At 41.8% G+C, this 25,874-nt stretch overlaps 1 protein-coding gene and 1 long non-coding RNA gene across 9 annotated transcripts in view; one reads left to right on the top strand and one right to left on the bottom strand.

Annotated features, from left to right (window-relative positions):
- The window catches only part of GSPT1 (G1 to S phase transition 1), a 48,097-nt gene extending 38,730 nt beyond the window's left edge, over positions 1-9,367 (top strand). For 4 of the 7 annotated variants that reach the window (XM_023231115.3, XM_023231114.3, XM_023231116.3 and 1 more), the window contains 4 exons: positions 213-386; positions 1,631-1,720; positions 1,878-2,046; positions 4,569-9,367. In XM_023231115.3, the coding sequence (XP_023086883.1) occupies positions 213-386; positions 1,631-1,720; positions 1,878-2,046; positions 4,569-4,621 (486 nt within the window). In that variant the 3' untranslated portion in view covers positions 4,622-9,367. The remainder of the gene's footprint in view (positions 1-212; positions 387-1,630; positions 1,721-1,877; positions 2,047-4,568) is intronic. The other 3 variants (XM_023231117.3, XM_023231112.3, XM_023231113.3) reach the window with 1 other exon arrangement.
- The window catches only part of LOC111555227, a 48,204-nt gene extending 22,338 nt beyond the window's left edge, over positions 1-25,866 (bottom strand). For both annotated transcript variants that reach the window (XR_002735459.1, XR_002735460.1), the window contains exon 1: positions 25,773-25,866. This is a non-coding gene — a long non-coding RNA (uncharacterized LOC111555227). The remainder of the gene's footprint in view (positions 1-25,772) is intronic.
- Between the last annotated feature and the right edge of the window lie 8 nt (positions 25,867-25,874).

The raw sequence follows: 25,874 nt of genomic DNA, 5'->3' as shown, positions 1-25,874 counted from the left end.
AAAGGTGACAAGTTAATACTTTAATTGGCAGTTATACTTCTAGGATATTATTTTCACCGATCATATCTAGGCTAAGATTTTATGTCATACAGATATAATAAGTGTTTACAGTCAAATCTTGCAACTCTTTATTGAGCAGACATTCAGATCATTTTATGTTCCATAATGCAGTGAATGTGTCAGAAAACCTCCAATCTTGTTTTATTTTAAAGCACAATGTGGAAGTTCTTGGAATACTTTCCGATGATGTAGAAACAGATACTGTAGCCCCAGGTGAAAACCTCAAAATCAGACTGAAAGGAATTGAAGAAGAGGAGATTCTTCCAGGATTTATACTTTGTGATCCTAATAATCTTTGTCATTCTGGACGCACATTTGATGCCCAGGTAAACAAATTATTGTCGTTGTAATAGTGGGTTTTAATGTCTAAATGAAATTGGAATGTCAGTGCCTTTTGTCCTGATTATTGGTGACATGCCAGTTAACCCATCTTAGTGTACAGAAGGGGAATGGAAATATTATAAGCCACTTATATATCATAACCACAATAGGCACCTCATACAAGGTCTTCAAGCTGGTACAAGTGCTTACTGGATAAGGAGTATTCTTTGTAAGTTCCTTTTTATGTTTGATCTCCTGATGATACATTTTAGAGTATCTAATATTTACTTTGACCGGAGCACAGTTACTGTGGAAGTCATGGTTTATGTGCTCATTCACAGCACATAGCTTTCCAGACAAGAAATCACACAGCTTTCCCTGTTATTAACAATCTAACCTCCCTGGGAGAATGACAGAGTAAGTGACTGGTGTGGTTAACAGAATTTTTTAAAGCTCCGTTCTAAGGTATGACAACTAATCAAGTTAGATTTTGATGCCAGATGTAAAGTTGTTTACTTTACTGGACCTTGGATATTGAGAAATGGATAAAGCTGGATAAGTTTACATCTAGGTAGCTTCTGAGCGGTAAAGATTAGCTTAATTCCTTGGGGAATATGAGGAAAGGCTTCCCAGAGAAGAAAGTTGGCCTGCTATCTTTTATTTTGTTTGGAAATAGAGTTTTGCTCTGTCACCCAGGCTGGAGTGCAGGGGCATGATCTCGGCTCACTGCAACTTCCACCTCCGGGATTCAAGCGATTGTCCTGCCTCAGCCTCCTGAGTAGCTGGAATTATAGGCGCCCACCACCAGGCCTAGCTGATTGTTTTGTATTTTTAGTAGAGACGGAGTTTCACCATGTTGTCCAGGCTGGTCTCGAACTCCTGGCCTCAAGTGTTCCCCCTGCCCACCACGCCTCGGCCTCCCAAAGTGCTGAGATTACAGGCATGAGCCACTGAGCCCAGCCAGCCTGCTGTGTTTTGAAAGTTGACCAGGGACTCACCAAGAAGATTAATAGAGGATAGGATATTGAAATTCATGCTTTGAGGTCAAGCAGCCTGACCCCATCCTATGAACAAAATTAGTAAGACAAACCTATCACCTCTAACACAAAAATCACTTTTAAGTTGGTGTCCTACTGAGATGGTAACACTAATTCTTGGGATTTATATGGCACTTGAGAACACTGAATTCTTTTTTACCCTAAGGATAAAGATAAGAATGTGTTTGTTTGTTTGTTTGTTTGTTTGACAGATAGTGATTATAGAGCACAAATCCATCATCTGCCCAGGCTATAATGCGGTGCTGCATATTCATACCTGTATTGAGGAAGTCGAAATAACAGTGAGTTTAAGATAATTGGTTTATTTCGGTTTTAATGCCGTTTTATCTTCATAATTTCTAATCAGCAACAGTGATGCACTTTTATTTCTATACCTGTTCTTAAAGATTATTTCATTTGGCATCATTCTGATTTTCTCATACTCTTTTTCTTGGTTAGGCCTTAATCTGCTTGGTAGACAAAAAATCAGGAGAAAAAAGTAAGACCCGACCCCGTTTCGTGAAACAAGATCAAGTATGCATTGCTCGCTTAAGGACAGCAGGAACCATCTGCCTGGAGACCTTTAAAGACTTCCCTCAGATGGGTCGTTTTACCTTAAGAGATGAGGGTAAGAGTTTTTAAACTGATGTCTAGTAGCATATCCAGGATACCTAGCTTTGTTCATCTTCATCATCTCAGTACAGTACACATAGCAGTGGGTTCACAGAAAACTTCGATTCACATTCTGTATTCATATGAATGTTTTATGAGTAGAATGTATTGAACAGAATTGACCACGTGTTTTAGCAGTAATGCCAAATCTAGTAATGCTCTACGTAAAGAATCTTAATTTTGATGTTTTGTGAGTAGTGGATTTGGAGAGCTATTTTATTTACTAAGACATTTCTATGATGTAATCCTTTTAATATGTCTAGAGATTAAAAGGGATATAGAGAATGATTTTTTTTACACGTAATTTTTCAGAGGTCTAATGTTTGTGACCTTTTGTGTGCATCCATTTCTGCCTACCTCTCGGTGACGCAGAACAACTAATATTCCCATCTTGGGGTCATGAACTTCTTTGGCATAAAAACAAAATGATTGTTATGAAATGTTTCCTTATGGTCTGTTAATATTCTTTTTCCTTTCCTTTTTTTGAGATAGAGTCTCGCTCTGTCACCCAGGCTGGAGTACAGTAGCACAGTCTTGGCTCACTGCAAGCTCCACCTCCCAGGTTCACGCCATTCTCCTGCCTCGCCTCCCGAGTAGCTGTGGTTACAGGCGCCACCACCACGCCCAGCTACCTTTTTGTATTTTAAGTAGAGACAGGGTTTCACCGTGTTAGCCAGGGTGGTCTTGATCTCCTGACCTCGTGATCTGCCCACCTTGGCCTCCCAAAGTGCTGGGATTACAGACGTGAGCCACCGAGCCCGTCCCGGCTGTTAATATTCCTAACTTAGATAACCATTTTAAGACTATAGAAGACTTTACATAAAACTTGATAGTTCCATTCAAATACAGAATAGTCATTTCACATGTTCATTCCAATTCCATTTAGCAAAAACTACTTTGTATCTACAAAATGTCAAGAACTGTGCTAAGCCTTGGTGATGAATATAGTTCCTGAACCTTACATTGGACAAAATTGTATAAAGACAATGTTTATTTTACTTTAAAGGCCCAGAACTCTTCTGGTTGATAGTAAAACTGGTTATTGTGTTTACCTTATTACTATAACAAAATTATAGTTTTAGTTTACCACTCAGAACCTGATAAAATCAGGAAGACAGAAGAAAAGCAATTAATGTAGCAGGAATTCTTAACCCTAGAATTAGTTTTCCCTAAAAGATAACTTGGGTTACAAAAAAAAAAGATAACTTGGCTTTTAAGTTTTCCACAAGACCCAGTGGGTTTTGTATCCCTTTCAGTCCACAGGAGTACTACCAGAAGGATGTGTTCACTGCCTTGTAGTCAGTGGCGATTGCTGTGTCTTTTCAGTTACTTAAGGATAGGTTTTGGGATTTTTTTAGCAGCTTTATTGAGATACAGTTTTCATAATATGAAATTGACCTGTTTTAAATATATAATTCAATGAATTTTAGTACGTTTACAGAATTGTACAACTATCACCATATACTAATGTTAGAACATTAAGAACACCTAAAAAGAAACCTTATACTTGTTCATAATCACCCCTTATTCCCACCTCCACCCCTAGGCAACCACTTTGCAATTTGTCTTTTATAGACACTCCATAAATAGAATTATAAAGTATGTGGTCCTTTGTCTAGTTTATTTTACTTAGTATGATTTTGAGGTTCAACCATGTAACATGTTATTTATTCCTTTTTATCGCTGAATAGTATTCCCTTGTGTTGATATTCCACAAATATAGTCCCCCCCCCCCCCCCCTTTTTTTTTTATCCAGGGGTTTTTGGCCCGGTGTGGTGCCTCACGCCTGTAATCCCAGCACTTTGGGAGGCCAAGGCAGGCAGATCACCTGAGGCCAAGAGTTCAAGACCAGCCTGGCCAACATAGTGAAACCCTTCCTCTACTAAAAATACAAAAATCAGCTGGGCATGGTGGCAGGCACCTATAATCAGCTACTTAGGAGGCTGAGGCAGGAGAATCGCTTGAACCTGGAAGGAGGAGGTTGCAGTCAGCCGAAGTCGCGCCACTGCACTCCATCCTGGATGGACAGAGTAAGACTCTGTCTTTACTCAGTGGCTCATGCCTGTAATCTCAGCACTTTGGGAGGCTGAGGCGGGTGGATCACCTGAGGTCAGGAGTTGAAGACCAGCCAGGCCAACGTGGTGAAACCCCGTCTCTACTAAAAATACAAAAATTAGCTGGGTGTAGTAGCAGGCATCTGTAATCCCAGCTACTCGGGAGGATGAAGCAGGAGAATTGCTTGGTGGGGGGCCGAGGGAGATAGGTTTTTGATACAGGGAACCATCTCTTTACCAGCTCCCCCAAATAAGACCCACTTATTAAGACTACCTAAATAGAAGTATCATGGGTTTGGCAGTAAAGCTAGTTAATAGTAACTTACATTGTAAAAAATATTTTTGTGATTTAAAATAATGTTTTAATATCTTATATAGACTTGCTGTTAACTACTGAAAGATTTTTTAAAATTTTCATTTCTAGGTAAGACCATTGCAATTGGAAAAGTTCTGAAACTGGTTCCAGAGAAAGACTAAGCATTTTCTTGATGACCCTGCACAATACTGTGAGGAAAATTGACTGCAAAAGCCTACTTCACACCGCCTTCTCTTATTTTCTGCCCATAAACCTCTCCCGGTATTTTGCAAAGAGGAAATTCACAGCAAAAGTCCACATTATGTCAGCTTTCTCATATTGAGAGCTCTGCTATGCCACTGTTGAATTTTTCCCAGGATTCCCGTCCCTAGCCCCCTCTTCAAACTCTGCTTCCGTGGACAGATTTGGCAATAGCTTTGTAAGTGATGTGGACATAATTGCCTACAATAATGAAAACCTACAGGAATTTTTTTATTTTTCATTTTCCCCTTAGGCATCTTTAGTATTTTTTCCCCAGGCAGATCATTCTGAGTGTGCGAGTGTGTGTGCACATGTTACAAAGGCAACTACCATGTTAATAAAATATTCAATTTGAAATCCTTTTCGGTATTTGAATTGCTTTTGAATAATGTTTTTTATCTGGATGTAACATTGTTGCATTAGCTTTTTAACTTTCCCAAGTAACTGAATACATTTTATTACTTGGACTTTTATAAACTCTTTCCCGATCCACTATAAATGAGGCATTCACAGTGTTCAAGTTTGTATTAAAGGAAAGGATTAGTTTGACCCCTTCTTTTGATTGTTAATGCATACATGCAGTTAAATCCCTTTATCCAAATGTGACACTGCTTTACTAGGTCTTTTAGTTATTTATTTTTTTTCCAATTATATTGTAACATGATTTCTTAAACACAGTAAGTTGTTTTAAAATGAACAGCATACTGTAGTTTTTATAAGTAAAGCGTAATGAAATTGTACCCCGAGAGAAAATTCCATTAACTCGGTAAATTAGTGGAATTTACAACAAATAAAGCATGTTTGAGACCTGGCAAAAATTCCTCTTTTAGTATTTATAAGAGCTGCATGCTTCTAGTATGAAAACCGTATCAGCTGCAAGTGCCACTTCTACAAGTTACCCAGTTTACTCTTTGTACCAGTAACTTTGAAGGTTGGATGATCCTTGCTGGTTAAAGCTAAATCTCAACCCAGCAACTAAATAAACATATTTTGAATCATCAGAATCTGCACAGACTAAAATTATCATCGATAAGTAGAATCAAGCACAGTGTAAGTTTTATCTCAATTATTTGAAATGCACTGAGTTTTCTTAAGTGTAAAGCTGAAATTTGCTCACCATGTTTTTGATGAACCACAGTGCAGCACTGTGGTGGTTTTAGATTGAATGAGTTTCTGCTATAATTATCATGACTTTGAAATTTTTCATGAGAATAAATGAGGAATGGAGGCAATTTGTAGGTTTATCCGAAGCCCCCTTGATGTTGAGTGTTGCCATTTATCAAAGAGAGCCTCTTTCAGATAGTGATTTCTGTCTAAATAAGGTACTTTGTAATTGTATATTTAATAACAAGTCCCTTCCCTGTAATTTTGCTCCTCAGAAAAGAAAAGCCTGGACAGACTGTATTTCCAGTCACAGAACATAAAACTTAATCTATTGGGTGTTTTGTTCTGTTTTGAGACAGAGGCTTACTCTGTCTCCTAGGCTGGAGTGCAGTGGCTCGATCTTGGCTCACTGCAGCCTCCATCTCCCGGATTCAATTTCCTGCCTCAGCCTCTTGAGTAGCTGGGATTACAGGAGCCCAACACCAGGCCCAGTTAATTTTTGTAGTTTTAGTAGAGAGGAGGTTTCACCATATTGGCCAGGCTGCTCTCAAACTCCTGACCTCAAGTGATCCGCTCGCTTCAGCCTCTCAAAAGTGCTAGGATTACAGGCGTGAGGCGCCGCGCTTGGCCTAGTGTTTCTTTACTGTGAAATTCCCATTCATTTCATGAATGAGGCTACATCTTATGACAGAGCAAAGTTATTGTTCTACAGATTCTTAAAACTACAATTATGGCTATTAAATTGCATGAAATTTAAATAAATTTTATGTCTGCAAATATCTGGGCTTTTATTTTTCTGGAAAATATAGGAGCTTTAATCAAAACATAATAGTTCTTTTTGTAATTCCATGTTAATAAAAACAAATACTAGCAATTGCTTGAATTTTAATGAATATTTAAAAGTTCAAGAGCCACTGAAATCATTTCCACTGATAAGAGTTCCCTTTCTAAATCGAACACATTTTTAAAAAATAAGTTATGTTTGCTACTAAAACATTTGCACTGTTAGAATATTATGTGCATGTCGCCAAGACTCTTAAGTAACTTGGATATATCAACTGTGAAAGGCCTACCTCTAAAAAGTAACAGGTCATACAAATACAAATGTAACTGTAAAAATTCCACTGGATTCTTGCATATTTGCAAGATTAGATTATTCAAAAGAAATTTCAATGCTAAAATTAACCAGCAACAGAAGTTCTATGGGCTTTGAAAATTGTTCTCATCTTTTTCAAGTTGTTGCATTTTCAAATCCTGCTTACATGGGCTATTCATTTGGGTAAGGAAGTAAAATGTCGAAGGTGAACTTGGCATTATGTGGAGATGTTGGACCTTTATAGAGCAATACAAATTCCTGTGCTGTCATTCTGTCTTCTGCAAATACAAACGTGTTTATATGGTTGACAGTGCAAAAATAGGGTAGTTGGCTGCATATTTAGGGTATTACCTAAGCATTTGTTCTCTATCTTTAACGTTGCTCTACTAGAATGATTTTTTTCTTGCATCTTTTCACATTAATGATGTTCTTTATATAACTTTCATGCTAGATTATTTAATTAGTTTTTTAAATTAATAAAGTGAATTTAAGAAATGTTGAAATAAACATCTAAGTAATTGCCATTTTAAACCCTTGTTTCTTACTGTGGGAGAGGGGGAAATACAGCACTCATTTCTTGTTTTTAATTTGCAAAAGTAAGTGAAAATCTATGTAAAATCAAACCAAAAGAGTTGGACTGAGTGTGTATTGTCTTGAGATTAAGTGACAAATAGTAAAGTGTTACTGAATAATTAAGCCCATGTATTTTTTTTTTTTGAGTTGAAAATCTTTGAAATATGTGATAACTGAATGTCAAAAGTTCCTAAACTCTAACAGTGCAGGTTGTTCACTGTAACAAGAGGTAACTCACATTTGCTGGTTACATAAACTATAAGTACTGCTCTCACAATATCGGACTTTGAACTGTGATGTAGTTCAGCAGTTGCCAGCATCCTCTCAGCTGATGTGCTGCGAATATTTTGGGTCAGACTTGCAGCCAGATGCAGTTTTGCAACCCAAGAAAAAAGTTGAACCTATGGTCAAAAACTTTTCCCAAGATGAACTTCTGGAAAAAAATCAGCTAAACTCCCTTGGCGATCTTCAGGAACACTAGTAATGACTGTAATTACTCCGTGATCTTTGATGACTATTATACATAACAGCACTCTAGCACCTTTCCTTACTGGCATGGACTTCCTCATGGACCGCTTCATGGATGATAGCTTAATTGCTTTGGATAGGGATTTAAGGTAGCCAAGGGGAAAATACGCAGTTTTATTACAGCTCTTAACATCAGACAACTTTCAACTTTAAAACCCTTTGTGAAAAATCTGGTTATAGCACTATAGCTCTGATTTTAGGATGGTTTAAATGTTATATTCATTGTTGGCCTACCTTATCGGAACAAACTGTGCCATTAATCCTCTCACAGACATACGTAAGGTAGAGGGAGCAACCAGTGGTTTTAGGGGACAATTATCTGTCTCCAAATAATAGGCTTTTATTTCTTCCAGCTAACTCTTTCAGTGATTCTAGCAGATGCCATCTATACATTCTTGATCTTGTTTCTTTAGAGATCTCGCCATGGCAGCAACTTGTTAAGTGTAATCACATAGCACAAAAGACTTAACTAGGTTTACATTTATAGCAGTCAGTTGTGGTTAGATTAGATTTCATAGTAAATGGAATAGGAAGTGTTTTTATTTTCTAGTAGTAATAATGTGGATTCCATTTGACCCAGTTTACTGTCAGAATTCAGTTCAGGTAGATTTGGTTCAACTTTTGGTGGTTTTTGGCTCTAGGATACTCTTGACTTTAATATCCTAGAACTTACTGAGTCTTCCCTTCCCTTCAATAAATCCACTTCTCACATACCTCTGATCCTATGCTTCCTTGAAACAATAATGCTAGCTGAGTTGTTTACTAAGGATTATTACAAGGGCCTGAAGGTGTGGGAGTGGAGATTAAAACCTTTATGTTCTCCAATATAAGGGAAAAGCAGATTGGCACTACGTCTGATTAGGCAGAAAGCACCAGGATTCCTTAAGTGATCCTTGAAATGGTTGTTTTCTGCCTTGTCACATTTGCCACTGTGCCCTTTAAAACGATGTGGAAACCTCAGGTTTGTGGACAGCACAGGTGGAGCAACATTTTGTGCTTCCTGAGACTCCTCTCTACCAGGCACATTAGCTTAGTGCTTCAGATGTCAGCCCAAGTCCTTGCTACCTCCTTTTCCTGCTGCCTGGGGAAGAGTGTGCTGGAGCTGGACCGCTTGCACTCTTCAGGTGACTATTCTCACCTCCATTTCCTCCACATGCATTAGGTGAAACTGAGGTCTGAGCCTCCTGCAAGGTCTCCATTTTAAGGACTCACACATCGGGCTCTCAGAAATGTACACACCTGTTAGTTCTGTTTGTTCTAAAGGAAACGTGGGTATCTCAGGCCAGGACCTAGTGACTAGTTTTCGCTAGACAGCAGGTTAATACCTAGATCTCTTTAAAAAAAAAAAAAAAAAAAAAAAAGAGGATTAAAGGGAGCTGATCAGGTTTGTGAGTTTTTTAGCCTAATTCCAAAGCATGGAAGAGTGCTCTAGGTAGGAAAGAAATTTTTTTCTTACGATTTGTAGCTACCTACTGTGCCTGACTTGGTGCCTGTGTGAGGATTAAGCCCTTAGTCTGCTCTTGCAGTTATTCAAATGACAAGTTAAATTTGCTTTTGTAATAACAATAAAAGTTGTCATCTTCCCTTTTGAAGGATTTGTCGTTTGTAATTACCTGTGTTGTAACAAGCAAAAGCCATCCATGCCCTTTTCTGTACAATCCTTTTATTTTTGTATCAGCTATTGGAACCATCTACCAACAGGTTTGTTGGGTGGATCTAATAAGCTCTGTCACATAAGGGATTCACAAACGTTATCTGCTTGCATATGGTATGCAAGTCTTTTGTATAATGTATACAACAACCTTAGGAAACAAAAATAATAACCCTGTAGGAAGCTAGAGATGCTGAATAATAAATAACGAGATCATAGTATGTGGTTTTATGTGAATAGCAGAGTTGGGGGAAATGTCAGTTATTGTCAGAACTATGAACCTCTACATTGAGGATTTTTAATAAAGATCAAGAGACCAAATAGTGCTTGCCCGTTTTATTCAATGTGCAAGGGCAAGAAGAAATTAATGATAAAGGTAATATATACAGTGGCTACTTGAATGACAGCAGTTCATTCCTGTGTACTCACTAAGTTCCTGTTTAAACTGTCTTTAGGTGAATCACTTTGAGGTTTCGGCAGTCAGCCTCTAGGTATTTGGCATTAAACCAATCATAGCTTAAAACTTGGGACCAAGCTTGCTATTAAAGTGGGGTTCAGGCCAGGCACAGTGGCTCATGCCTATAATCCCAGTACTTTGGGAGGCCGAGGCGGGCGAATCACTTAAGAGGTCTGCAATTCCAGACCAGCCTGGCAAACGTGGTGAAAACCCATCTCTACTAAAAAATACAAAAATTAGCTGGGCGTGGAGGCGTGTGCCTGTAATCCCAGCTACTTGGGAAGCCGAGGCAGGAGAATTGCTTGAACCCAGGAGGCGAAGCTTGCAGTGAGCCAAGATCGTGCCACGCACTCCAGCCTGGCCAACAAGAGCAAGACTCCATCTCAAAAAAAAAACACGAAAAATAGCCATCAATACCTTGGATGCTGTAAATCTGTAGTGAAAGATTGTGTATCTCAATCTAGAATAAAGACCAAATAACAATAAAATAGAATTTTAAAGCTTACCAAACTTAAAAGTGTCTTAAAACACAAGTTTAGCCTCTTTGGCCATATGAAAAAAAGATCCTGGAAAATTATTTAACCATTAGTGACAATTTTTAAGCCTTTATGGCCATTTTGATGTTGGATTAAGAACTGTACAAGTCATGTAACATCCTTTTTTTGTTTACTTATATTTACTTTGTCCTCTTTAGAGTTAATTCAATGTGTTGGTCTTAAAAGTGAAATTTGCCAGTTGGGTGTGGTGGCTCATGCCTGTAATCCCAACACTTTGGGAGCCTGAGATGGGCAGATCATGAGGTAAAGAGATCGATACCATCCTGGCCAACATGGTGAAACCTTGTCTCTATTAAAAATACAGAAATTAGCCAGCCATGGTGGCGCGCACCTGTAGTCCCAGCTACTCGGGAGACTGAGGCAGGAGAATCACTTGAACCCGGAAGGGGGAGGTTGCAGTGAGCCGAGATAGCGCCACTGCACTCCAGCCTGTTAACAGGGAGAGACTCTGTCTTTAAAAAAAAGGACATTTGCTAGATGCAGTGACACACACCTGTAGTCCCAGCTACTCCTGAGTTGGGAAGATCACCTGAGTCCAGGAGTTCGAGGCTGCAGAGGGTTATGGTTACGCCTATGAACTGCCACGCACTCTAGTCTGGGCAACATAGTGAGATGCTGTTATTTTTTTTTTTTAAGTGAAATTCTTGTTACTGTCAATCTTTCATTCAAATTGCTTCTGAAGGCTTTGTGCACCCATATTACATGCAAGAAATATTTTCATATGTTTTCTGCTAGGAATAAGAGACTGCCTACAACAAGTAAAATTCCTCTAGCTGAGGAGTGTACTTTTTAAATTATTTGGAATATCATCCTTCTGTTAAAAATTATGCCAGGCCGGGCACAGTGGCTCACGCCTTTAATCCTGGCACTTTGGGAGGCCGAGGTGGGTGGATCATCTGAGATCAGGAGTTCAAGACCAGCATGGCCAACATGGCAAAACCCCATCTCTGCTAAAAATACTAAAATTAGCCAGGCACGGTAGCACAAGCCTGTAATCCCAGCTACTTGGGAGGCTGAGGAAGAAGAATTGTTTGAACCCGGGAGGTGGAGGTTGCAGTAAGTGCAGATGGCACCACTGCACTCCAGCCTGTGCAATGGGAGTGAGGCTCCATCTCAAAAAAAAAAAAGGCCAAAAATTTCCTCTATCTGCAGTGAGTCACATTTAATGTTAGCTGCACATTTTCTTAACATCCCATTGCCCACATGTGATTCCTTAACATTTGCCTTCAATGGAAATGATCATCATGAAACACAGTAATATTAGTTTACTTGTTTAAAGCATTTTCACTAAAAGTTCTGTTCTCTGGTTTGAGCTTAGTCAAGAGTCAAGCTACTGGTAAAAATAAGAGGGCATAATGGAAAAAAACCACATTTGTTTTGTACCTTGTAGTTATATTTAGGTTGAAATTTTTAATGAGGATTTCATCCCACTTAACTGGGCACAGTACTCCCAAACGACTTTGTATTTGCTTATCAACTACACAAGTTCCACATTTCCAAACAGAAGAAAATAATTTGAATGTTTCCAACATGGAGATAAACAGGCGATGGATATCCCAATTACCCTGATTTGATCGGTACACATTATATCAATGTATAATCACATGCACCTTGAAAATTTGTACTTGTCGGCTTGCTTGGCTGGGCGCGGTGGCTCAAGCCTGTAATCCCAGCACTTTGGGAGGCCGAGACGGGCGGATCACGAGATCAGGAGATCGAGACCATCCTGGCTAACACGGTGAAACCCCATCTCTACTAAAAAATACAAAAAAACTAGCTGGGTGAGGTGGTGGGCGCCTGTAGTCCCAGCTACTCCGGAGGCTGAGGCAGGAGAATAGCGTGAACCCGGGAGGCGGAGCTTGCAGTGAGCTGAGATCCGGCCACTGCACTCCAGCCTGGGCGACAGAGCGAGACTCCATCTCGAAAAAAAAAAGAAAATTTGTACCTCTATTATGAATCAATTTTTTAAAACTACAGAAGTTACTTAAAAGCAGTCGACATCACTATCTTTGTTAATTCCCTGGCAAATATATCAGGTTTTAGGATAAAAAATGAATCTTCAAGATTTAGATTCTTAGGAGTAATTATGATTTGTAAGGAAGTTCCAGAAGACAGATGTTATATGTCAAAGGAGAGGATTTTTTATTAAGGTAAAATTTGCATACAGTGAAAAGCACAGATCTTAATTTTACAATGAGTTTGTCAAGTGTATACAACTGTGTAAACACCCCATCAACATGCAGAACACATCACCTCAGAAAGCTCTCTTCTGCTACTTTCCAACCAATCCCCTCTTGCCAAGGCATTCACTGTTTTGCTATTATAATAGTTTTGTCTGTTTTTGAACGCTACATAACTGGAATCACATAGCTTGAACTCAACTTTGTTATCTTTGGCACATTACGTTTCAGAGATTATGTTGTGTGTATCAGCAGCTCTCTCTCTCTCTCTTTTTTTTTTTGCTAATACTCCATTTTATGAATTTTTTTTTTTTTTTTTTTTTTTTTTGAGATGGAGTCTCGCTCTGTCACCCAGGCTGGAGGGCAGTGGCCAGATCTCAGCTCACTGCAAGCTCCGCCTCCCGGGTTTATGCCATTCTCCTGCCTCAGCCTCCCGAGTAGCTGGGACTACAGGCGCCCGCCACCTCGCCCGGCTAATTTTTTTTTGTATTTTAGTAGAGAAGGGGTTTCACCGTGTTAGCCAGGATGGTCTCGATCTCCTGACCTCGTGATCCACCCGTCTCGGCCTCCCAAAGTGCTGGGATTACAGGCTTGAGCCACCGCGCCCGGCCTTTATGAATATTTTCTAATTCAAATGATCTATCCTTGAAGGGAGATTTGATTTTGCTTTCCAATTAGCATTCTTTGACAGGTTAGTTGCAAATGCAAATACCTTTCTTCTGAATTTCTCTAATGCAAGGAAGTAAAACTAGAGAGAAAAGTCTCACCTCTTCTTCATCTACTTTTATAAAACTCACCAAGGATAAACAGATAACGTAGTGATCCTAACAGGTGGTGAAATAACATGAGCTCCCTTCTCATCTCCCTTTCCAATCCTAAAGAGGGTCTTCCCTGTATTGCCTGTGAGGTACCATTTCTTTCCTTTCCTTTTTGTTTTTGAGACACAGTCTCGCTCTGTCGCCCAGGCTGGAGTGCAGTGGCGGGATCTTGGCTCAGTGCAACCTCCACCTCCCAGGTTCAAACGATTCTCCTGCCTCAGTGTCCTCAGTAGCTGGGATGACAGGCACGTGCCACCACACCTGGCTAATTTATAAGTTTTTTTTAGTAGAGATGGGGTTTTGCCATGTTGGCCAGGCTGGTCTCTAACTCCTGACCTCAGGTGATCCACACTCCTCTGCTTCCCAAAGTGCCGGGATGACAGGCATGAGCCACTGTGCCTGGCCTGAGGTGCCATTTCTAAATGATGCGCCAATTCTAAAACTGGATTGTCCCTATGACTTTCATGTTGCTAGGGCTAACTTACAGAACTAACCTGACTTGCACCTCTACTAAATAACTGTTTTTAAACTTCAGGGCTAAATCATTTTTTCTTTTTTTGGTAGATTTATTCAATTCTGTGCCTGAATAACGTATTTTCTCTAAGTCCTTTTATAGATCCTTATTGATGACCTAGCATAATACTTTACAGTATAGTAGCTATTTAAAAGTTTCCTGCCAGGCACGGTGGCTCACCCCTGTAATCCCAGCACTTTGGGAGGCCAAGGCAGGCAGACTGCCTGAGGTTGGGAGTTCTAGACCAGCCTGGCCAGCATGGTAAAACCCCGTCTCTACTAAAAATACAAAAATTAGCCAGGCATCGTGGCACATACCTGTAATCCCAGCTACTTGGAGGCAGAGGTTGCAGTGAGCTGAGATCGTGCCACTGCACTCCAGCCTGGGCAATAGAGACAGGCTATATCTCAAAAAAAAAAAAAAAAAAAAAAAAGCAAAAAAAAAAAAAACTTTCCTAATTTGAATGAAGCAGCACTTTGAGTTGTTATAACATTTACCAGTTAGGTACTGGGACTGGCTAGAAGAGCACAGTCCTGCAAGTTATCAGCTGGTATCGTCATTGATAAAAAGAGACTAATGGTATCCCTTTCAGCAAAAGGAGGAGAAGAGAACTAACCTTATGCTATTTAACCTATTTTTTTTTTAATGTAGAAATTACTTCTAAGAGTGGCCTTAATATTCCATTCCTTGGGGAATATAACTCTAAATACAGGTTGACTGGATTAAGAATCTGTTTGTTAATCATGTATTGAGTGGGGTTGGTGTGCACTATGATACCTAGCAGCAAAATGGTGTACTTGTGATACCCACATAGATTGTATGAGGACAAAGAGTTAAAAACAAACAGCAGGGCCGGGCGCGGTGGCTCAAGCCTGTAATCCCAGCACTTTGGGAGGCCGAGACGGGGGGATCACGAGGTCAGGAGATCGAGACCATCCTGGCTAACACTGTGAAACCCCGTCTCTACTAAAAATACAAAAAACTAGCCGGGCGAGGTGGCGGCCCCCTGTAGTCCCAGCTACTCGGGAGGCTGAGACAGGAGAATGGCGTGAACCCGGCAGGCGGAGCTTGCAGTGAGCTGAGATCCAGCCGCAGTACTCCAGCCCGGGCGACAGAGAGAGACTCCGCCTCAAAAAAAAAAAATAAAATAAAAAATAAACAGCAGGGCCGGGCGCGGTGGCTCAAGCCTGTAATCGCAGCACTTTGGGAGGCCAAGACGGGCGGATCATGAGGTCAGGAGATCGAGACCATCCTGGCTAACCCTGTGAAACCCCGTCTCTACTAAAAAAGTACAAAAAACTAGCCGGGCGAGGTGGCGGGCGCCTGTAGTCCCAGCTACTCGGGAGGCTGAGGCAGGAGAATGGTGTAAACCCAGGAGGCGGAGCTTGCAGTGAGCTGAGATCCGGCCACTGCACTCCAGCCTGGGCCACAGAGCGAGCCTCCGCCTCAAAAATAAAAAATAAAAAAATAAAAAATAAACAACAAACTTAAGTTAATAAAGTTAGGTTTTCTATGGAAAACCTCTTTACATTTCTTTCTCCGGCAATATCATTGTTCTCTTGTTTCTCTTCCCCAGCCCTCCACCCCTTCGCCCCCAAATTAGAATCAAATATCAATTTCTTTACTGATTGGCTATTTCTTCCCTGCTTGAATGCAGGTAAGCTGCCTCCTGCCCTCTTTTGGCCCCTAAGATGCACAATTTCATTTTCCAATCCATTTAATAACGATTACATTATTTTCAGCAAAGGGAAGGGGAAGAGAACTAACCTTGTGCTATCATGCACAAGACGGACACTGTGAAGATAGATTCTATTGAATCCGAGGGAACCAGCTTTATTTAACAGATGAAGACATTGAGGCTTGGGAGATCAGCCACCTTGTCCAAGGCTAAACAACTAGTAAATCATGGAGTTGGGATTCAGACTTGGGATTCTTTTTGACCCAAAACACCATGTTCTTCGTACCTTCCTTAAAATGTCACATTCTACATTTGGGCAATATTGTTTCACCCTTGATTCCATTATGTTTAGGTTAATATTACTTAGCAGATTTCAGTACCAAAAATATGCTGAGTATTAAATTACTTTTAGATAATCCAGACATCACCAGTTGACTATGTGGCATTTCTTTTGTTAGTCTGCCATTTGTAACAACTCTGATTCAATAGTGCTATATAAAAAAGGATGTCTAATAATTTTCTAAGGTTACTAGTTGATTGTAACAATATTTATTTCGAACTAGAATATGAGTTTCATTACTAAGTGTGAAGTTTCTTGAACTTTATGTTTACCATTCAGCAACATATTCGAATGCTCTTTACAATTAGTTGATTTATAAAATCCTTCATAAAATTAACTACAAAAAAGAATTTCAAGAAGTTTGAAGAGACATACCTCAGTACCTTCCAAGAGAAACAACTTAATAGTATTCATGGTATCAGTGAGACCTGGGTACTCACTAATTCAAATTAATTACCTTGGTTTTTGTAGAAATGAGGTTTCACTAGGTTATTCAGACTAGCCTAGAACTCCTGGCCTCAAGCAATCCTCCCTCCTCAGCCTCCCAAAGTGCTGGGATTACAGGTGTGAGCCACCGCACCTGGCCTATTTATTTATTTTTTAATTTTTTCACCCTGTCTTGTGGTGCTAACAATATGGTCTTTTATCAGTATGTATTCTTCTCAACTTCAATATTTAACAGTATTAACACATCTTCAGATACCTCCACTCCCTCATGGCTTCTGTAACTTGGCACTCTCTTGGTTTTCATTCTTTTTGGGTTTTTTGTTTGTTTATTTGTTTTTTGAGACACAGTCTCACTCTGTCTCCCAGGCTGGAGTTGGAGTGCAGTGGCGCAATCTCAGCTCACTGCAACCTCCACCTCCTGGGTTCAAGTGATTCTCCTGCCTCAGCCTCCTGAGTAGCTGGAACTACAGGCGCCCACCACCATCCCCGGCTAACTTTTTCTATTTTTAGTAGAGATGGGGTTTCACTGTGTTAGCCAGGATGATCTCAATCTCGTGACCTTGTGATCTGCCCCTCGGCCTCCCAAAGTGCTGGGATTACAGGCGTGAGCCACCGCGCCCAGCCTTCATTCTTTTTTTCTGTTTTTTGAGACAAGGTCTTGCTCTGTTGTCTAGGCTGGAGTGCAGTGGTACAATCGTGGCTCACTGTAGCGTCAACTCCCTGGGCTCAAGCAATCCTCCCATTTCAGCATCATGAGTAGCTGGGACACAGGCATATGTCACCATAACCATCTAATTTTTGTATTTTTTGTAGAGACAGGATCTCACTATGTTGCCCAGGGCAGTCTTGAACTCCTGAGCTCAAGCAATCTGGCTGCCTCAGCCTCCTAAATTGGTTTTCTTTTACATCTTCAACTATTTCTGTTTCCTCCTCATTTGTCATTGAAGGTTTCTTTACAACTTTATTCTTCCTGTAGATTTTTTTTTGCAATCTCACCTATTTACAAAGCTTTAATCATCACCTTCACGAAAATGACTTCTAATTTCCTTCTTTTTAGTTCAGGAATATTCCCTTCCACATTCCAGGTCCATTTAGATGTACCATTGGAACTTCAAACTCAAAATACAGTCATGGGTTGCTTAATGATGAGGATACATCCTGAGAAATGCGCCTTTGGGTGACTTTACAGTTGTGGGAGTATCAGTGTACTCACACCAACCTAAATGGTATGGCTTGCTACACACCAACGCTGCTATATGATACAGCCTACTGCTCCTGGGCTACAAACCTGTATAGCACGTTACTGTACTAAATACTGTAGGCAACTGTACCTAAAAGATACAGTAAAAAAAAAAACAGTATAAAACATTAAAAATGGCACACCTGTATAGGGCACTTATCGTGAATGGAGCTTGCAGACTGGAAGTTGCTCTGGGTGAATAAGTGAGTGAATGAGAAGGCCTAGGACATTACTGTACACCACTGCAGACTTACAAACACTGTACTCTTAGGTAGACTAGATTTATTTTTCTTTCTTTTTCTTTTTTCTGAGACGGGGTCTCACTATGTTGTCCAGACTGAACTTGAACTCCCAGGCTCAAGCAATCCTCCTGCCTCAGCCTCCTGAGTAGTTAAGACAACAGGCACACACCACTGAGCCTGGCTTTAAAAAATTTTTCTTTCTTCAATAATAAATTAACCTTGGCTTACTGTAACTTTTTTACTTTATAAACTTTTACATTTTTAAGTTTGACTCTTTCGTAGTAACACTTTGCTTAAAACACACACACATTGTTCAGCTGCACAAAAATGTTTTTCTTTATATACTTATTCTGTAAGCTTTTCTCTATTTTTGAAATTTTTTATTGTTTTTCCTTTTTTTAACTGAGACAGAGTCTCGTTCTATCGCCCAGGCTGGAGTGCAGTGGTGCAATCTCGGCTCACTGCAACCTCCACCTCCCGGGTTCAAGTGATTATCCTGCCTTAGCCTCCCAAATAGATGGGACTACAGGTGCGTGCCACCACACCCAGCTAATTTTTTTTTTTTTTTTTTTTTTTGTATTTTTAGTAGAGACGGGGTTTCACCATGTTAGCCAGGATGGTCTCCATCTCCTGACCTCGTGATCCACCCACCTCGGCCTCCCAAAGTGCTGGGATTACAGGCGTGAACCACCATGCCTGGCCTTTTTTTCATTTTTAAACTTTTGTTGTTTTTTAGACAGTCTTGCTCTGTCACCCAGGCTGGAGTGCGATGCGCGATCTCGGCTTGCTGCAACTTCTGCCTCCTGGGTTCAAGCGATTCTCCTGCCTCAGCCTCCTCAGTAGCTGGGATTACAGGCACCCGCCACCACTCTTGGCTAAGTTTTGTAATTTTAGTAGAGACGGGGTTTCATCATGTTGGCCAGGCTGGTCTCAGAACTCCTGACCTTAGGTGATCTGCCCACCTCAGCCTCCCAAAGTGCTGGGATTACAGGTGTGAGCCACCATACCTGGCCCTTTTAAAACGTTTTTATTAAAAATGAAAGGCCAGGCGCAGTGGCTCATGCCTGTAATCCCAGCACTTTGGGAGGTGGAGGTGGGCGGATCACAAGGCTAGGAGATTGAGATCATCCTGGCTAACACGGTGAAACCCTGTCTCTACTAAAAGTACAAAAAATTAGCCAGGCGTGGTGGCATGCTCCTGTAGTCCCAGCTACTCAGGAGGCTGAAGCAGGGGAATCGCTTGAACCTGGAAGGTGGAGGTTGTAGTGAGCCAAGATTGCGCTATTACACTCCAGCCTCAGCCACAGAGCAAGACTCTGTCTCAAAAAAAAAAAAAAAAAAAAAGTACAGTATAGCAGGGCATGGTGGCTCATCCCTGTAATCTCATGCCCAACACTTCAGGAGGCAGGAGGCAGGAGGACCACTTCAGCTCAGGAGTTCAAGAACAGCCTGGGCAATGTAGTAAGATCCCATCTATAAAAAAAAAAAAGGCACAGTATAGTACACACATAAACCAGTAACATAGTTGCTTATTATTATCAAGTAATTCTGTACTGTACATAACTATATTTGCCATACTTGGGGGCAGTACAGTAGGCTTGTTTACACCAACATCACCACAAACATGTAAGGAATGCTCTGACATTATGATGGCTATTACATCACTAGGCAACAGGAATTTTTCAGCTCCATTATGATCTTACGTGACCATGTATGTGGGTCTGTTGTTGAAAGAAACATCATTATGTGGTACATGACTCTATTGAAAAGGATCTCATGTTTTCCCTCTAAATCTGCTGCTCCTCCTTACTTCCCCAGTTCTATTAATACCACCCATTTGCCCAGTTTTTCAGGCTCTCAGAATTTGGAAGTAATCTAAACTTCTCTCCTTCTATCTCCAAGCTCAGGTCAAGCAGTATAGGTACCCTGTCCTCACTATCACCCTACCATCAGATCTTGATACCTAAAAAACCACAATAGTGGCCGGGTGCGGTGGCTCAAGCCTGTAATCCCAGCACTTTGGGAGGCCGAGATGGGCGGATCGCGAGGTCAGGAGATCAAGACCATCCTGGCTAACACGGTGAAACCCCGTCTCTACTAACAAATACAAAAAACTAGCCGGGCGAGGTGGCGGGCACCTGTAGTCCCAGCTACTCCGGAGGCTGAGGCAGGAGAATGGCGTAAATCCGGGAGGCGGAGCTTGCAGTGAGCTGAGATCAGCCACTGCACTCCAGCCTGGGTGACAGAGCGAGACTCCGTCTCAAAAAAAAAAAAAAAGAAAAAAAAACCACAATAGTTTCCCATATTCATCTCCTTAAGCCCTGTCTCAGGCCATTCTAATGCATTGCTCATTCTAAAGAAATACTACTTATGTCATTTATAGTAAATAAGTAAGGATAAATAGTGAAGATACCATTTATAGTTTTCCTACCATTAATTGGCTCTCTCCTACCCTCTCAGAGCTTATCGTCAAACAGGGGAGAGCCAATTATAGTAGGAAAACCATAAATATTTTGGGGTAAGAGGACAGGATTATCTAAGCTACAATTCTCCAGAAGTAATCTGAAGCAGAAATTAGAAGGATGAGTTAATAAATGTGGGGATGGGATATGGAGGTACAAGGCGATAGTGTTCCAGGAAGAAGTGATAGTACGTTGGAAGGTATGAAGAAAAGTAGAAACTGCAGAGTTGAAACTAGGACTTAAAGATCGAAGGATTGAGTGGCAGGGTATGAAGTTAGGAAGATAAAAAGAAAGGGACCAGATGAAGAGTACCTACTGTGTTGAGAATGACCATGTGACTTACGTTTTAAAATTTTTTACTTACTTATTTTTTTAGACAGGGTCTCACTCTGTCACCCAAGCTGGAGTACAGCAGCACAATCACAGCTAACTGCAGCTTTGAATTCCTAAGCTCAAGCAATCCTACGTTGGCCTCCCAAAGTGCTAGGATTACAGGCATGAGTCACCATGCCCAGTCCATATGATTTACCTTTCAAACTGGAACACTATTTTCTTGGACAAATACTAAACTACATAGGACACCAGACAAGAGATGCAAACTGTGATACATACAAGGCAAATTAAGGAATATACCTCATTCCAATGACAATAACCCAATGAAGGTGATTCAGCATAGTTTGATATGATTAGAATTGAATTTTAATAAGATCACGCCATCTGAAGGGTAGAGAATGGACTATAAGATGCAAAATTGGGCTGGAAGTGATGGCTCACACCTGTAATCCCAACACTCTGGGAGGCCTAGGTGGGAGGATCACTTGAGTCCAGGAGTTTGAGACCAGCCTGGGTAACATAGAGAGAACTCCATCTCTATAAAAAAGTCAAAAAATTAGGCAGACGTGGTGGCACACACCTGTAATTTCAGCTACTTGGGAGTCTGAGGTGGGACGATCACTTGAGTCCAGGAGGTTGAGGCTGCAATGAGCTGTGATCACCTACCACACTCCAGCCTGCGTGACAGAGTGAGACCTTGTCCCAAAACTAAAATAAAAAAAAATAAAAGATGCAAAAGTGGAGGTGTAATCTAAGTAATCTAGGCAAAAAACAAAAAACAAATACATGATAATGTCCTCTACCAGCATGTGGCAGGAATTAAAAGAACTGGATACATGCAAGAGACATTTAAAAAGAATAAACAAGGGCCCGGTGCAGTGGTTCATGCCTGTAATCCCAGCACTTTGGAAGGCAAAGGCAGAACAATCACTTGAGGTCAGGAGTTCATGACCAGACTAGCCAACATGGTGAAATCTCGTCATTACTAAAACTACAAAACTTAGCTGGGCATGGTGGCACACATTTGTAATCCCACTTACTCGGGAGGCTGAGGCAGGAGAATCACTTGAATCCAGGAGGTGGAGGCTGCAGTGAGATGAGATTGCGCCACTGCACTCCAGCCTGGGCTACCAAGCAAGACTCCGTCTCCAAAAAAAAAGAATAAGCAAGACTTTGTTATTGACTATGTTTGGGGGATGAGAAGGAAAGAGTTAAGAATAACTCCCTATATGGCTTGGTGGTACCAATGATGGACACAGAAAACACACGAGGGGCCGGGCGCGGTGGCTCACAACTGTAATCCCAGCACTTTGGGAGCCTGAGGCGGGTGGGTCACTTGAGGTCAGGGGCTCGAGACTAGCCTGGCCAGCATGGAGAAACCCCATCTCTACTGAAAACACAAAAATTCGCCAGGCACCATGGTGCGTGCCTGTAATCTCAGCTACTCAGGAGGTTGAGGCACGAGAATCACTTGAACCTGGGAGGGAGAGGTTGCAGTGAGCCAAGACTGTGCCACTGCACTCCAGCCTGAGCGACAGAGCAAGATTCCATGTCAAAACAAAAACAAACAAAAAAGCCACACACACATACAAGAGGAGCAAGTTTGAGAAGATGATGATTCATGATGGGACTTGCCGAGGATGAGGTCCTAATAGGACTTTTAAGTGAAGACAAGTGAATGTGTCAATGAGTCTGAAGACAGGAAGTCTACTAATCTGCACTAGTTATCTACTGATGGGTAACAAATTACCCCAATTTAGTGCCTCAAAAGAACACACATTTATGATATCACAGTTTTTATGGGTCAGGAATCTGGGAGCAGCCTAGCTCAGTGGTTCTGGCTCAGGGCCTCTTGAGTTTGCAGTTATCTCAAGGTTGGACCGAAGGAGGATCCACTTCCAAGCTCACTCGTGTGGCTGCCCAAGTGTCCTCACAACATGGCAGCTGGCTTCCCTTTCTCTAGAGCTGCCTTACAAGTAATGAGGGAGGGAGTAAATGAGAGAGGGAAACAGGGAGAGAAAGAACATCAAAGATGAAACTACAGTCTTTTTATAACCTAATCTCAGAAGTGACATACTATCACTTCTGCCATATTCTGTTTGACACAAGCAAGCCACTAAGTCCAGTCTACACTCAAGAGGAGGGAAACGAAGCCTCATTAGCTGAGAGGACAGTTATCAAAGAATGCGTAGATAGGACACATCTTTAAAACCACAATATCACAACCAGATTATTAACTTATCTAACGCATACATCATCACTACCTTTTCTTCTCTACTGCCAGTTCAAAAACCTCTTATCTTTACAATTTCTCCAAAGTGAGTATAAACCCTCAGCTTGATAATGAATTCATTCCTTTACCTACTTTCCAAACTGCATCTCCCATTCTTGCCCTCTGCACATTCCTGCTGTAGCTACATACTGCTTCCAAACACTTCCATACTCTTTCACCGGCATTCACACTGTTTCCTTGGCCTACAAACATGGTTCTCAAACTGAAGTTCAGGTGAAAGAACATCTGACAGTCTCCATACTCTTAATACTACTACAAAACATGGATCCACAAAACCCAGTGTAACAATTCATTACACTGTGCTAACAGGAAACCACTCTTACACTAGATTCTAGAATACACAAAGGGAAGCAGGTGCCAATGGTTTCAGAACATTTCTTCTACATGTTGATTAAACACAAGGCTATTATTAGAGATTAGCAGAACATCCTTTCATGGAAGGAACACCTTCTGAAAGCAGTTGAGGGAAAGCCTCTTACTCTCATTCCTCCATCTCTTAAAACTTTACATGACTAGTTGTAAAAAGTCTGAAACCATCCTGAAGGCGCCTAAAAAAGTTCCTAAATAAACCGTAGTGTTGCTGCATGGTGGGACGCCATAGAGCCGTTTAAAAAGATGAGGCAGAGCTTTGTGTACTGACTTGGAACAATCTCCAAGGTACATTAAAAAGAAAAAGCAAGGTGTGGAACAATGGGTATACCAGGCTACTATATGTGTTTTTGTAAAACGTAAGTTTGGCCAGGTTTAGTGGTTCATGCATGCAACCCCAGCACTTTGGAAGGCTAAGGTGGGAGGATCCCTTGAAGCCAGGAGTTCGAGACCAGTCTGGGCAACATGGTGAGACCCCTCCCTGTCCTCACATCTACAAAAAAACTGTGAAAGATATCAGGACATGGTGACCAGAACCTTTAGTCCTACCTACTCGGGAGGCTGAAGCCAGAGGATCTCTTGAACCCAGGAGTTCCAAACTGCAGTTAAGCTATAGTCACGCCACTACACTCCAGCCTGAGTGACAGAGCACGTCTCCGTTTCTAAAAAAACAACAACAACAAAAAATGGCTGGGCACAGTGGCTCACTCCTGCAATCTCAGCACTTTGGGAGGCCAAGGTGAGTGGATCACCTGAGGTCAGGAGTTCGAGACCAGCCTGGCCAACATGGACAAAACCATCTCTACTAAAAATACAAAATTAGCCAGGCGTGATGGTGCATGCCTGTAATCTCAGCTACTGGGGAGGCTGAGGCAGGAGAACAGCTTGAACTGGGAGGCTGAGGTTGCGGTGGGCTGAGGTCTCGCCATTGAACTCCAGCCTAGGCAACAAGAGTGAAACTCTGCCTCGAAAAAAAAAAAAGGTAGCTGGGCGTAATGGCGCGCGCCTGTAGTTCCAGCTACTCGGGAGGCTGAGACAAGAGAACTGTTTGAACCCAAAATGGGGAGACTGCAGTGAGACGAGATCACTGTACTCCAGCCTGGGCGACAGAGTGAGACTGTTACAAAAAAAAAAAAAAAGGAAAAAAGAAATTAATTAAACCCATCCAAAAAGAGAAAGGAGAAGTAAGTATCTCCTAAACATGCCTAGAACATCTCTGGAAGGTTCCAGGAGACACTGGTAAGGGTACCTCTGGGGAGGTGGGTGGAGTGGGAGGAAGACATTACAAAGCAAGCCTCTCCTACCTAAGGGCCGCGTGTGGTCCTGGAGGCCAGGTTTTCAATACAGCCCAACAGAAATTCGTAAACTTTCTTAAAGCATTATGAGTTTTTTTTAAGATTTTTTTTTTAGCTTATCAGCTATCATTAGTGTTAATGTATTTTATATGTGGGCCCAGACAATTCTTCTTCCACTGTGGCCCATGGAAGCCAAAAGATTGGACTCCCCTGTTCTAAGGAATTCCATTTGTCAGTTATCCAGCCTCCACTCTTACTTGCTTCTTTGTTTAGCGACAAGGTCTCGCTCTACTGCCTACGCTGGAATGCAGTGGCGCGGATCAGAACTCACTGAGCCTCGAATTCCTGGGCTCAAGATCCTCCATCCTCCACCTCCCAAGTAGCTGGTACTACTGGCGCGCACCACCACGCCGGCTAATCTTTATGTTTTTTGGAGAGATAGGGTCTCGTATATTGCACGGGCTGGTCTCCAACTCCTGGAATCCCTAGCCTCGGCCTCCCAAACCGCTAGGATTCCAGGCGCCAGCCACGCGCACGGCCAACCACGCTTTTTTGTATAGGATCTCACCTCCCGCCTCTCTGCGAGACCAGAAGCTAAGAGATTGGCTCAGACTCATCTTTCGGTCCCTCACGCTGCTTAACGACGCGCCGGGTGGCTCCCGTGCCTTATATTTCATGGACTCCTCACCAGCCTGGGGTTCGCGTCTCCTAAAGTCAACCGGCTCTCTGCCCACGCCACGCGCGGCCTTCCCGGAGGCGGGGACCGTGGAGTGTGGGGGACCCCTGGAGTGTGGGGGACCCCATTGGGTCTCCTGACGGGACTCTTCTCCCGCCTCAAGGTGCTTTCTTGATTTCTATCGTGTAAGACTGAGGGGACACCCAAGCTACTACTCACACCTCATGGAAAGCGGGAGAAGAGCGCAAGAGCAGGTACCTCCTCAAGGAACGGAATCTGACAGCAGCCACCGCCGTTACGTGCGAAACCCTACGCTCGCCC

The sequence above is a fragment of the Piliocolobus tephrosceles genome, chromosome 17, assembly GCF_002776525.5.
Source record: "Piliocolobus tephrosceles isolate RC106 chromosome 17, ASM277652v3, whole genome shotgun sequence".
Taxonomy (NCBI): Eukaryota; Metazoa; Chordata; class Mammalia; order Primates; family Cercopithecidae; genus Piliocolobus; species Piliocolobus tephrosceles.
This window is presented reverse-complemented; position numbering and strand designations above follow the sequence as displayed.